Raw genomic sequence first — 13,793 nt, 5'->3', positions numbered from 1 at the left:
AAATTGTAATTCTCTTGAAACAGTTTACTTGCTAAGTAGCTTACATTGACTCCTTACCTGAAATTCGAGCGTTGACGTAACATTTCGATTAATTTCTTGGTAGAAACACTCCTTCGCATTATCTGGTAGCTCGAAAGTCAATTCGCCACCGTCCGCTACACTTATAACAGCTAGAATCACTGGTATAACAGTCCACAATAACGGTTCACCCATTCTAATAGATAGTCAAGGAAACATTTAAACTGACAGAATTGTTCTTTTGTTCCCTTTTACTTTAAATTATCAATATTTTTCACTTAAACTTGCTAGTCAACATAACGTGGCCGGAAACGGATAGCGAAACATTCAGTGCCATCTGCTATCGTTTCTCATATTCACTGCCACGCGTCGTCTGCAACTGTTCACAGATGATGTACCTACAGATTTTTGGAGTTTGTTACATTATTTCCCTTATCAGTTTCCGTTAACTCCAACGCACCTTTATAACGAAAAGTATTTAAAATATGCCATTCCATTATTAAATCTGAGTCTTCACATAGTTAAAGTAGAATCTCCTTTCCGGTAAAGATTGCTTCGCAGACTTCACAGATGGTTGTTTGGTAAATCTTATTTCATTTGTTGACTAAAACCTTGATTTGGGGAAAGTCACAGAAATTATTATATATATCTCGATGACACACGTAAGAGTGATCATGTGTCAGAAGTCCTGAAGGCATTTTATAAGCATATATCATGTATTTTTACAAGCATATATCATAAATTAAATAGCTCTAAATCTACCATGAAGAGCTGTACAAGGAGCTGATATTCTTAAAAGGTTCTAATAGTATGTTTCAGATGAACAAATACTTCCTGACTCTTAATTTTGTCAGTGTAAGTTACATTTTCCGTAACTTTTAACCTAAAAGATGTAACACCGGCAGGTTGCACTGTTTGTGAAAATACTATGAATAAAGCATATATTTTTAGTGCCTATGATGTTTTAGTATCGAGAATAACAAATAAATGAAAAAAATGTGCTACACCGCGAGCAAGCAACAACATACATCAGTTTTCGTCAGTCCGTGCTTGGGCCGGGCGTTGTAGTGCTGCCATCTAGCGGGCGTGGGCCAAGTTATTCGTAGAGTAGGTTTCCGGTGGTTGTAGGGTGCTGAACGAGCTGTTTTGTGATAAATAATGGTGAGTATCTTACCTTTACGAAATTATAATACGTTAAACAGTAGATGTATCGATTGCTACATTAAGTTTGGTTCATTTCTAGTCAAATGCAAGCTCCTCATATGACTTAATATATTGGGTCAGACTCATGAAGGAGCGTGCTTGTGTCGCAAGTGCCTTGTTTTGGTTTGTTTATCGTACCTAAATGTCAAAAAAATTTCCCTCTTCCTAGGTTCTTCACGAATGCATTATTGGTAGAAATTGTAAAAGCCCTTACAAACTTCGGTGACTATACCGCGATTTAATTTCACATATTTTCAATACGATATTTGAAAATGCAGAAACTTTTAACTCTTGTTATTAAACAGTAGCATGCTAAACTTTGGTTTGTTTTATATTGTGGATGAGTAAGACATAACCCCAGAATACTATCCTTTATATAACTGCTTTAAATTCTCTTTCCTTTCTTATCTTCGTGACTGAGCAGCAGTTTTTTGTTGATGTTTCGCAGTCACCGGTATACTTGGCTCCTTGTGAAATGTGTGATATTTCTGGGTAGTTGTGTCAAACGTCAAGGGGTGCTCATTGCCCTTTTTAACAGTGTGTAAACATTATTTTTATCGGAGATCTAGTAGTGGCAAACATTGCTGAAGTCAGGAACGGAGATTGATAATACGTCTTTGACACTTCACGTGTTGGGGGAAGCAGCCAAGATTTTCTTCTCCATATGCCCTGAAATTTTTTCTTCTGTCTTTTTCGTTACTTAAAGGTGTGGCTCACACAAATATGCGGGACGCATATCGTAGAAAAAGAATTGCAGCTCAACTCAAAACCATGTCCACACGTTACTTTCAAATTGAAACGACTGTTTTTTTACGAGGTGACCTTAACAATAAATCAGATGCGTATTGTCACCCAATATTCTCGTCATAATATGTTGCTGGTAATATGACAATGACATAAGTTCAGACTTTGGCAGTGAGGACTGACTTATAAGTTTAACCAACAACCACAGTTCTCCACTCTAAACTAAAATGTCCACATAACACGTACGACTAACAATCTCTGGTAACGTCATGAGAAACCGTGTTTTCCATCCTATTCGTACAGGTACCGCGAAAAGAACAGCTGCCTCATCTCATCAGCCTATACTCAGATTTCTACATTTTTCGCTATGGTTTCTGCTTGATTCTCGCGAAGGGCCTAGTAATATGCTGTTAGAAACTTCTCTAAATAAAAATTGTCTCATTTGTAATAGAAGCCACTCACCAACTGCTTACTATGTTTCTTATAGAATATTCCAGTTGAGTTTATTCAGTATTTCTATAACATTGCCGTAATTTTCAATTAAACGTTCCTTGAATATTTCATTGATTTTTCCCAACTCTGCTCTGTATTATTCGCCTCATTGCTAGAATTCCTTCTCGTCTGACATCCTCCCACCCACAAACACAAATTTGTAAAAATAAAATCAGTCTTAGAAACTTCGTTTCAACTTACATTCTTCCGTATAGTACTCTACTGAGTACTTGAATGATATGGGCTACGTTGAAACTTCCTGTCACACTAAAACTGTGTGCCGGACCGAGACTCGAACTCGGGACCTTTGCCTTTCGAGGGCAAGCTTCAGTAAAGTCTAGAACGTAGGAGACGAGGTACTGGCAGAAGTAAAGTTGCGAGGACGGGGCGTGAGTCGTGCTTGGGTAGCTTAGATAGCAGAGCACTTGCCCGCGAAAGCCAAAGGTCCCGAATTAGAGTCTCGGTCCGGCTTACACTTTTAATCTGCCAGGAAGTTTCATATCAGCGCACGCTCCGCTGCAGAGTGAGAATTTCCTTGTTTACCAAGTATACTGTTTGGGGATTCTGTAGGGTTTTTCCGTTTTTGTGCTCATTTTCTTGCGTTTGACCGCAATTACATCTACATCCATACTCCGCAAGCCTCTATCGGTTCTCCCTTCTATTCCAGTCTCGTATTGTTCGTGGAAAGAAGGATTGTCGGTATGCTTCTGTGTGGGCTCTAATCGCTCTGATTATATCATCATGGTCTCTTCCCGAGATACACGTAGGAGGGAGCAATATACTGCTTGACTATTCGGTGAAGATATGTTCTCGAAACTTCAACAAAAGCCCGTACCGAGCTACTGAGCGTCTCTTCTGCAGTCTTCCACTGGAGTTTATCTATCATCTCCGTAACGCTTTCGCGATTACTAAATCATCCTGTAACGAAGCGCGCTGCTCTCCGTTGGATCTTCTCTATCTCTTCTATCAACCCTATCTGATACGGATCCCACACCGCTGCTGCAGTATTCAAACAGTGGGCGAACAAGCGTACTGTAACCTGTAAGGTGGCAGGGGTAAAATACAGGGAGCGAAAGGCTATTTACAATTTGTACAGAAACCAGATGGCAGTCATAAGAATCGAGGGGCATGAAAGGGAAGCAGTGGTGGGAAAGGAGTGAGACAGGGTTGTAGCCTCTCCCCGATATTATTCAATCTATATATTGAGCAAGCAGTAAAGGAAACAAAAGAAAAATTCGGAGTAGGTATTAAAATTCATGGAAAAGAAGTAAAAACTTTGAGGTTCGCCTATGACATTGTAATTCTGTCAGAGACAGCAAAGGACCTGGAAGAGCAGTTGAACGGAATGGACAGTGTCTTGAAAGGGGGATATAAGATGAACATCAACAAAAGCAAAACGAGGATAATGGAATGTTGTCAAATTAAATCGGGTGATGCTGAGGGAATTAGATTAGGAAATGAGACACTTAAAGTAGTAAAGGAGTTTTGCTATTTAGGAAGTAAAATGACTGATGATGGTCGAAGTAGAGAGGATATAAAATGTAGACTGGCAGTGTCAAGGAAAGCGTTTCTCAAGAAGAGAAATTTGTTAACATCGAATATAGATTCAGGGATCAGGTAGTCGTTTCTGAAAGTATTTGTATGGAGTGTAGCCATGTATGGAAGTGAAACATGGACGATAACTAGTTTGGACAAGAAGAGAATAGAAGCTTTCGAAATGTGGTGCTACAGGAGAATGCTGAAGATAAGATGGGTAGATCACGTAACTAACGAGGAGGTATTGAATCGAATTGGAGAGAAGAGAAATTTGTGGCACAACATTGACTAGAAGAAGGGATCGTTTGGTAGGGCATATTTTGAGGCATCAAGCGATCACCAATTTAGTATTGGCGGGCAGCGTGGAGGGTAAAAATCGTAGAGGGCGACAAAGATTCAGAAGGTTGTAGGTTGCAGTAGGTACTGGGAGATGAAACAGAAGGTTGTAGGTTGCAGTAGGTACTGGGAGATGAAAAACCTTGCACAGGACAGAGTAGCATGGAGCACTGCATCAAACCAGTCTCTGGACTGAAGACCACAACAACAACATGCAGTGTACCGCAGTTTTTGAAATGCCTACTACGTCTGTTGGCTCGCACACTTTCAGTCGACGGTCATCCAGTACCGTTTTGTGGATTTTCTTCACCATTTCTGGAGTCTACACCTCATTTGGTCGACCACTGCGATGCTCGGCAGTTCGTATGGCCTCTTTCAAACTCAGCTACCAAATATCCTACTGTTGTCAACGAAGGAGCAGACTCTCCCAAAGTAGAATCTAATTCAGCTTTAATATTAGTTGCGCTGAGGCCTTTCAAAAAATAAAAAAATAAAAAAAAATAACAATGACCAGTTTTTTCCCTTTTCACAAGTTCTCACAACGTTCTCTATTGATGGCTGCCAAACAAATGCTAAACAATGTGGCGTCTTGAAACTTGAAACATATGCTTCATAGATGGAAATTAAAATTTGTTGTAAGGTCGTATGGAACCAAACTGCTGAGGTCATAGGTCCCTAAGCTTATGCACTACTTAATTTAACTTAAACCAACTTACGCTAAGGACAACATGCACACTCATGCTGGAGGGAGGAGTCGGACCTCCGACGGGAGGAGCCACACGGATCGTGACAAGGCGCCTAGACCACGCGGCCACCCCGCGCGCCAGCTTCATATATAGTATATTTTCTGATCCAGAGATATTTTTCAACAACGACTGCCATCTCAGGCCGGCTACATACGGGACCACCCTCGTGCATTGAGGTAACTGAATGTCTACGAAGGAATGACAGTCTATTCTTCCTGAAGAGCCGTCACCGAAGAAGTTAGTGAAGTTGGAAACTGAAGTCTGGAACGAAGTCAACTTTTTAACTCATCCCAAACATCTACACCTACGTAATTACTCTGACATTCACAATAAAGTGCTTGGCAGAGGGTTCAATGAACCACCTTCAGGCTGTGTCTTTACTGTTCCACTCTCGAACGGCACTCTGGAAAAACGAGCCCTTAAATTTTTCTGTGCGAGCCCTGATTTCTCTTATTTTATCGTGACGATCATTTCTCCCTATGTAGGTGGGTGCCAACAGAACGTTTTCGCTATCGGCGCAGAAAACTGGTGATTGAAATTTCATGAGTAGATCCCGTCGCAACGAAAGACGCCTTTGTTTTAATGATTGCCACTCCAATTCACGTATCACGTCTGTGACACTATCGCCCCCATTTCGCGATAACACAAAACGAGCCGCCCTCGTTTGAACTTTTTCAATATCATCCGTTAGTCCTACATGACACGGATCCCATGCCGCACAGCAGTACTCCAGAGTACGGCGGACAAGTATAGCGTAAGCAGTCTCTTTAGTAGACCTGTTGCACCTTCCAAGTGTTCTGCCAATGAATCGCAGTCTTTGCTTTGCTCTACCTACAACATTATCTATGTGATTATTCCAGCTTAGGTTATATGTAATTGTAATCCCAAAGTATTTAGTTGAATTTACAGCCTTCAGATTTGTGTGATTTATCGCGTAATCGTAATTTCGCTGATTTCCTTTAGAACTATAACTCCAAACTTTTCTTTATTCAGGGTCAATTGCTACTTTTAGCACCACACACCTATCTACATCATTTTGCAATTCATTTTGGTCACCTGATGACTTTGTTGTTGTGTTTTGTGGTCTTCAGTCCTGAGACTGGTTTGATGCCGCTCTCCATGCTACTCTATCCTGTGCAAGTTTCTTTATCTCCCAGTACCTACTGCAGCCTACGTCCTTCTGAATCTGCTTGGTGTATTCATTTCGTGGTCTCCCTCTCAGATTTTTACCTTCTACGCTGCTCTCCAATACTAAATTGGTGATTCCTTGATGCTTCAGAACATGTCCTACCAACCGATCCCTTCTTCTAGTCAAATTGTGCCACAAATTTCTCTTCTTCCCAGTCATATTCAGCACCTCCTAATTAGTTATGTGATCTACCCATCTAATCTTCAGCATTCTTCTGTAGCACCACATTTCGAAAGCTTCTATTCTCTTCTTGCCCAAACTATTTATCGTCCATGTTTCACTTCCATACATGGCTACACTCCATACAAATACTTTCAGAAACGACTTCCTGACACTTAAATTTATACTCGATGTTAACAAATTTCTGTTCTTCAGAAACGCTTTCCTTCCCATTGCCAGTCTACATTTTATATCCTCTCTACTTCGACCATCATCAGTTATTTTGCTCCCCAAATAGAAAAATTCCTTTACTACTTTAATTGTCTCATTTCCTAATCTAATTCCCTCAGCACACCCTATTTAATTCGACTTCATTCCATTATCCTCGTTTTGCTTTTGTTGATGTTCATCTTATATTCTCCTTTCGAGACACTCTCCATTCCGATCAACTGCTCTTCCAAGTCCTTTGCTGTCTCTGACACAATTACAATGTCATCGGCGAACCTCAAAGTTTTTACTTCTTCTCCATGGATTTTAATACCTACTCCGAATATTTCTTTTGTTTCCTTCACTGCTTCCTCAATATACAGATTGAATAACATCGGGGAGAGGCTACAACCCTGTCTCACTCCCTTCCCAACCGCTACTTGACTTTACAAGACGGTAATTGATAGCATCATCTGCAAATAATCTTAAGAGGGCTACTCAGATCGTCTCCTATGTCGTTGATATAGATCAGGAACAATAGAGGACCTATAACGCTTCCTTGGGGAACGCCGGGTATTACTTCTGTTTTACTCCATGACTTTCCGTCTATTACTACTAACTGTGACCTTTCTGACAGGAAATCACGAATTCAGTCGCACAACTGAGGCGATACTACGTAGGCATGCAATTTTATTAGAAGACGCTTGTGCGGAAAAGTGTCGAAAGCCTTCTGGAAATCTAAAAATATGGAATCAATTTGACATCCCTGTCGATAGCAACTTATTGCTTCATGAGTATAAAGAGCTATTTCCGTTTCACAAGAACGATATTTTCTGAATCCGTGCTGACTACGTGTCAATAAATTGTTTTCTTCGAGATACTTCATAATGTTCAAATACAGTATATGTTCCAAAACCCTACTGAAAATGGACCTTAGTGATACGGGCCTGTAATTCAGCGGATTACTACTACTTCCCTTTGTGTGTACTGGTGTGACTTGATCAATTTTCCAGTCTTTAGGTACGGATCTTTCTGTGATCGAGTAGTTGTATACAATTGCTAAATATGGATCCATTTTATCAGCACACTCTGAGAGGAACCTGACTGGTATACAATCTGGACTGGAGGCCTTGCCTTTATTAAGTGATTTAAGGTGCTAAGATGCGCCATTGGGTTTAGGTCGGGACCCTAAACAGGCAAATACGTTTCAGAAATTTTGTTGTCCACAAACCATTGCCTGAAAGATGATGCTTCGTGACAGGGTGCATTGTCTTGCATATCCATAGGCACACAGTTTGATTAGAAGACGCTTGTGAGGAACGGTGTCGAAAGCCTTCTGAAAATCAAAAAAATATGGAATCAATTTGACATCCCCTGTCGATAGCACTCATTACTTCATGAGTATAAAGAGTTAGTTGTGTTCCGCAAGAACGGTATTTTCTGAATCCGTGCTGATTACGTGCCAATAAATCGTTTTCTTCGAGTTACTTCATAATGTTCGAATACAGTGTATGTTACGAAACTCTACTGCAAGTCGACGTTAGTGATATAGGCCTGTAATTCAGCGGATTACTTCTACTCCCCTTTTTGGGTATTGGTGTGACTTGAGCAATTTTCCAGTCTTTAGGTATGGATCTTCCTGTGAGTGAGCCGTTGTATATAATTCCTAATTATGGAACTATTGCAGGTGCATACTCTGAAAGGAACCTGACTGGTATACCATCTGCACCGGAGGCCTTGCCTTTATTAAGTGATTTAAGCTGCTTTGCTACACCGAGGATATCTATTTCTATGTTTCTCATCTTCGCAGTTGTTGTTGACTGAAATTCGGGAATATTTATTTCGCCTTCTGTGGTGAAGGAGTTTCGGAAAAAACGTGTTTAATAACCGCTTTGGTGGGCGCTGAAGACTACACTTTTGAGCGCGCATAACACCATATCTGTCCATCCATAACTGCTTTGGTGGGCGCTTAAGACTACACTGTTGAGCGCGCATAACACCATATCTGTCCATCCATAACTGCTTTGGTGGCACTGTCATCAGTGACTTCACCGTTGTTACCGCGCAGTGAAGGTATTGATTGAGTCTTGCCACTGGTGTGCTTTATATATGACCAGAATTTCTTTGGGTTTTCTGCCAGATTCCGAGACAGAGTTGTATTGTGGAAATTATTAAAACCATCTCTCATTGAAGCACGCGTTATATTTCGAACTTCTGCAAAACTATGCCAATCTTTCGGGATTTTGCATTCTTTTAAATTTAGCGTGCTTTTTTCGTTGCTTCTGCGACAGCGATCTGACCCGTGTTCTGTACCATGGGGGATCAGTACCATCACTTATTTATGTGGGATATGTCTCTCAGCTGCCGTCGATACTATCTGTTTTAAATCATTCCACATCTTTTCTACGTCTACGTGATTAGATCGGAAGGAGTGGAGACTGTCTCTTAAAAAGGCGGTAAGAGCATTTTTATCAGCTTTTTAAATAGACGTTCTTTGCGTTTCTTTATGATGGTCGTGGGTGTTATATGACCGTTCGTATACAGCAGCAATGTAAAGGCAAACATAGTTAGCGAAAGGGTAATGTGTGTGTTGTGGAAATGAGGTTCGTAAACAGGGGTCTCGTTAAGAATGTCGTATCTCTTGAGGCGTGCGCGGGAGGGTAAACATAACACGGTGAACAAGCAGCGTCTTGGACAAGCTGTAAGAGGAGCGGAGTGTAAGGCCTCTCTTCACCAAAACCAACACCAGTGCACTTGCAACAGCGAACGAGATCCACCTCGGCAGCTGCGCTCTTAGCGCGGCGGATTGCCAACCGGAGAGGCCCGGGTTCGATGGCCAGCCGTGTCGGAGATTTACTCCACTGGGGGAATAGGCGATCTCCTTACGCTCGTATCACCATAACTGACATCGCGTTATTGAGATACCTGTATGGGCATGTTCTGAAAGTTAATAAATTAAAAAACAAAAATAGCAAACGAGAATTCTCTCTGCTGTAAACATCAGAGGCGCGTAAGCAAGTGGCATTCGGTCGTGTTCTACACTACTGGCTATTAGGATTGCTACACCACGAAGATGACGTGCTACAGACGTGAAATTTAACCGACAGGAAGAAGATGCTGTTATATGCAAGTGATTAGCTTTTCAGAGCATTCACACAAGGTTGGCGCCGGTGGCGACACCCACAACGTGCTGACATGAGCAAAGTTTCTAACCGATTTCACATACACAAACAGCAGTTGACCGTCGTTGCCTGGTGAAACGTTGTTGTGGGTGCCTCGTGTAAGGAGGAGAAATGCGTACCATCACGTTTCCGACTTTGATAAAGGTCGGATTGTAGCCTATCACGATTGCGATTTATCGTATCCCGACATTGCTGCTCGTCTTGGTCGAGATCCAATTACTGTTAGCAGTGTGTGGAATCGGTGACAGGAGGGTAATACGGAACGCCGTGCTGGATCCCAACGGCCTCGTATCAATAGCAGTCGAGATGACAGGCATCTCATCCGCACGGCTGTAACGGATCGTGCAGCCACGTCTCGATCCCTGAGTCAACAGATGGAACGTTTTCAAGACAACAACCATCTGCACGAACAGTTCGACGACATTTGCGGCAGCGTGGACTAGCAGCTCTGAGACCGTGGCTGCGGTTACCCTTGACGCTGCAGTACAGACAGGAGCGCCTGCGCTGGTGTACTGACCGTCGAACCTGGGTGCACGAATGGCAAAACGCCTTTTTTCGGGTGAATCCAGGTTCTGTTTATAGCATCATGATGGTTGCATGCTTGTCTGGCGACATCGCGGTGAACGCACATTGGAAGCGTGTTTTCGTCATCGGCATACTGGCGTATCACCCTACATTTCAGCAGGATAATGCACAACCGCATGTTGCAGGTCTTGTACGGGCCTTTCTGGATACAGAAAATGTTCGACTGCTGCTCTGGCAAGCACATTCTCCAGATCTCTCCCCAATTGTAAACGTCTGGTCAATGGTGGCCGAGCAACTGGCTCGTCACAATACGCCAGTCACTACTCTAGATGAACTGTGGTATCGTGTTGAAGCTGCATGGGCAGCTGTACCTGTACCCTCCACCCAAGCTCTGTTTGACTCAATGTCCAGGCGATCAAGGCCGTTATTACGGCCAGAGGTGGTTGTTGTATGTACTGATTTCTCAGGATCTATGCACTCAAATTGCGTGAAAACGTAATCACATGTCAGTTCTAGTATAACATATTTGTCCAATGAATACCCGTTTATCATCTGCATTTCTTTTTGGTGTAGGAATTTTAATGGCCAGTAATGTATTCAGTTTTCAGCCCCGGCACAACTATCGTTTGGTCCGTCATACGACCTTACTTTCATTAATGGGTGTTTCGTGACAGGTTCATTAAGTAAGCGAGAAAGCTTCACGGAGATGTCCGACTTCATTGGCAGACGCTGCAAGAGAGGCGTTTTGCATCACGCTGTGGCTTAGGTCTACTGTTGAAGTACCGAGGGCGTACTGTCCTAAAAGAGACAATACTGTCCTAGAAGAGATCAAAAAGGAACTGGAATTTTTGTTTTTCATAAATAATCTTTATTTAGCCATCACAATTAACTTTTTGCCCTTCAAAGTAATTCGCCGGCCGCGGTGGTCTCGCGGTTCTAGGCGCGCAGTCCGGAACCGCGAGACTGCTGCGGTTGCAGGTTCGAATCCTGCCTCGGGCATGGATGTGTGTGATGTCCTTAGGTTAGTTAGGTTTAATTAGTTCTAAGTTCTAGGGGACTAATGACCACAGCAATTGAGTCCCATAGTGCTCAGAGCCATTTGAACCATTTTTTTTTTCAAAGTAATTCTTGGAAGCACTTCTGTAACTCACTTTTCATTCTGATGTTCAGCTACTTCAGCGATTCTGTTTTTAACTCATCAGTAGTCGCAAAATGTCCTTTCATGGTTCTATATGTTAAAAAATTACGAAATTCCTTCAGCTGTATTAAGGTGTTGGTTTTATTGGCAACTAGTTTCGATGATGGCTTTAAGACCAATGACGGTGCCGGGTGTTCTTTTATTGTTTCAAATACCGGCTCCATGGCCATTGTTCGGTCTTCACAGCTATTTGCTCTCTATCAGGCCGTTCTTTACATCCGCCGCCACCGACATTCTGCTTATGTCATCTGCTCTGATTCCCTGAGCGCCATCCAGAGCCTCAGTGATCCGTATCCGGTTCACCCATTCGTGCACCGGATCCGACGCTCTCTTCAGCAGCTGGTGGACGACGGGTCTCCAGTTAGCTTTATGTGGGTTCCTGGCCATGTCTGTATCCCTGCGAACGAAGCTTCAGATGCTGCGGTCCTCCAGCCTCGGACAGCTTCTTGTTGTGTGACTTCATCTGATTTAAGCAGGGTCATTTGTCAGCGCATTTTGTCGCTGTGGCATGCCGATTGGTCTACACTTACTGAAAACAAGCTTCGGGCCTCGAAACCTCTCCCCACGGCTCGGACGACCTCTTCACGCCCTTCTCGGCGGGAGGAGGTCGTTTTGGCCCGGTTACGGATTGGACACTGCCGGTTCAGCCATCGCCATCTGCTGACGCTGCGCCGGCGCCGTTCTCCCCGTGTGGGCAATTGCTAACGGTACGCTACATTTTAACGTCCTGTCCGAATTTTAATCTTAGTCTGCCATGCACTCTGGATGAAAAGCGGATGACCCAGGAGCAGCTGCTCGCGTTCTTCGTTTTATCCACTTGACAAACCTGACTAAGGACATTTGACTACGCTGTTTTCTTTTAATCCCTTGCTTGTTAATGTGCCTTTTATAGTGTTGTCCTTTATAGTTGCTGCTTTAACATTGTGCCTCGCAGTGCATTCATAACTTAGTCTGGGCGCTAATGACCACTGCTGTTGTGCGCCCTAAAACCACAAAAAGAAACGAGTTTCGATGTTGTTAAATCATAGTCCTCAGGCACATACTTGTTGACACCGACCGTATGTGTCTAACACCAGTAGTCAGTGGTGAGATAGGCGTGTTCCATGCGGAAGGCAGGTAGTAAATGATATGCAGTGAATCATATTAGTTACTACCTCCCTTCCGCCCACATAAAAGCTGTGGGTGGACTTTTTTTTTTAATTTGTCTATTTAATGTAATGTTTTGAGTTTGTTTATTTTGAAACTGAGAGGGTCAAAGTTTTTCAATCTTTCTTCGATTTCTGCGTTTATAACGGTAAATGGTAGGAATACAAAACCGAAAATACGTTATTTCAGAAACTGGGTTTTATGAGTGGGTTTAACAGGCAGGTGAAACAGGCGCGAATATATATATATATATATATATATATATATATATATATATATATATATATATATATATATAAAAGCGACGACCAGTCTTCGGTTACATCGGTTTTTTTTTTTTTTTTTCAACGCCTGTTTCACCTGACTGTTAAAACCGCTGATAATAATCGGTTTTTGAAATACGATTTTACGATTTTTCCTTTCTTATTCCTGTTATTTCACGTAAAAAAATGTAGAAATCGAGTTAATATTGAAAAATTTTAAGTCCCTCAGATTCAGGTTACGAAGAATCAAAATATTTAATTCGATAGACTAATAAAAGATAACTTAGTCCGTCCACCGTTCACTACTTTTCTTGAAAAGTAATAAGCGATTGAATACCACAAAAAGCCATCGATATTCTCATATACGAGGTTTGTCCGGAAAATACGTATAAAGTTGAATAATAACTTTATTTTACAATTATTCAGGTATTAAAATATGGTCTCTTCAAAGTACTCACCCTCAGACGCGATACACTTCTGCCAGCGCCGTTTCCACTGTTAATAACATTGCTGAAAGTATTCAGTTGTGGTGTTGTTCAGTTGCCGTGTCGTTTCCGCCTCGATGGCTTCCACATCTCCCAAGTGCCGCCACCGAAGCACCATTTTGCATTTCGGGAACATGAAGAAGTCACACGGGGCTAAATCGGGTGAGTAAGGCGGGTGGTCTGTCACGGTGACTGAGCTTCGGGCCAAACACACGCGCACAACGAGCGACCTGTGAGCGGGCGCATTGTCGTGATGAAGGATCCACCTGCCCCCTTTTGCCAACTCCGGTCGACCTCGGGCCACGCGATCTCTGAGACGAGTCAGAACTTCAACGTAAAAATTTCCGTTCACTCTCTGGCCGGA

General features: G+C 42.4%; 2 protein-coding genes across 2 annotated transcripts in view; one reads left to right on the top strand and one right to left on the bottom strand.

The window, feature by feature from the left end:
- Window positions 1–1,111, bottom strand: part of LOC126293456 (transmembrane emp24 domain-containing protein 7) — a 36,199-nt gene extending 35,088 nt beyond the window's left edge. The window contains exon 1 of the mRNA XM_049986700.1: window positions 58–1,111. Coding sequence (XP_049842657.1) covers window positions 58–213 — 156 coding nt within the window. The 5' untranslated portion in view covers window positions 214–1,111. The remainder of the gene's footprint in view (window positions 1–57) is intronic.
- LOC126293451 (uncharacterized) overlaps window positions 1,112–13,793 on the top strand; it is a 693,872-nt gene continuing 681,190 nt past the window's right edge. The window contains exon 1 of the mRNA XM_049986686.1: window positions 1,112–1,179. The gene's annotated coding sequence lies outside the window, so the exon portion shown is untranslated. The remainder of the gene's footprint in view (window positions 1,180–13,793) is intronic.

The sequence above is a fragment of the Schistocerca gregaria genome, chromosome 10, assembly GCF_023897955.1.
Source record: "Schistocerca gregaria isolate iqSchGreg1 chromosome 10, iqSchGreg1.2, whole genome shotgun sequence".
Taxonomy (NCBI): Eukaryota; Metazoa; Arthropoda; class Insecta; order Orthoptera; family Acrididae; genus Schistocerca; species Schistocerca gregaria.
This window is presented reverse-complemented; position numbering and strand designations above follow the sequence as displayed.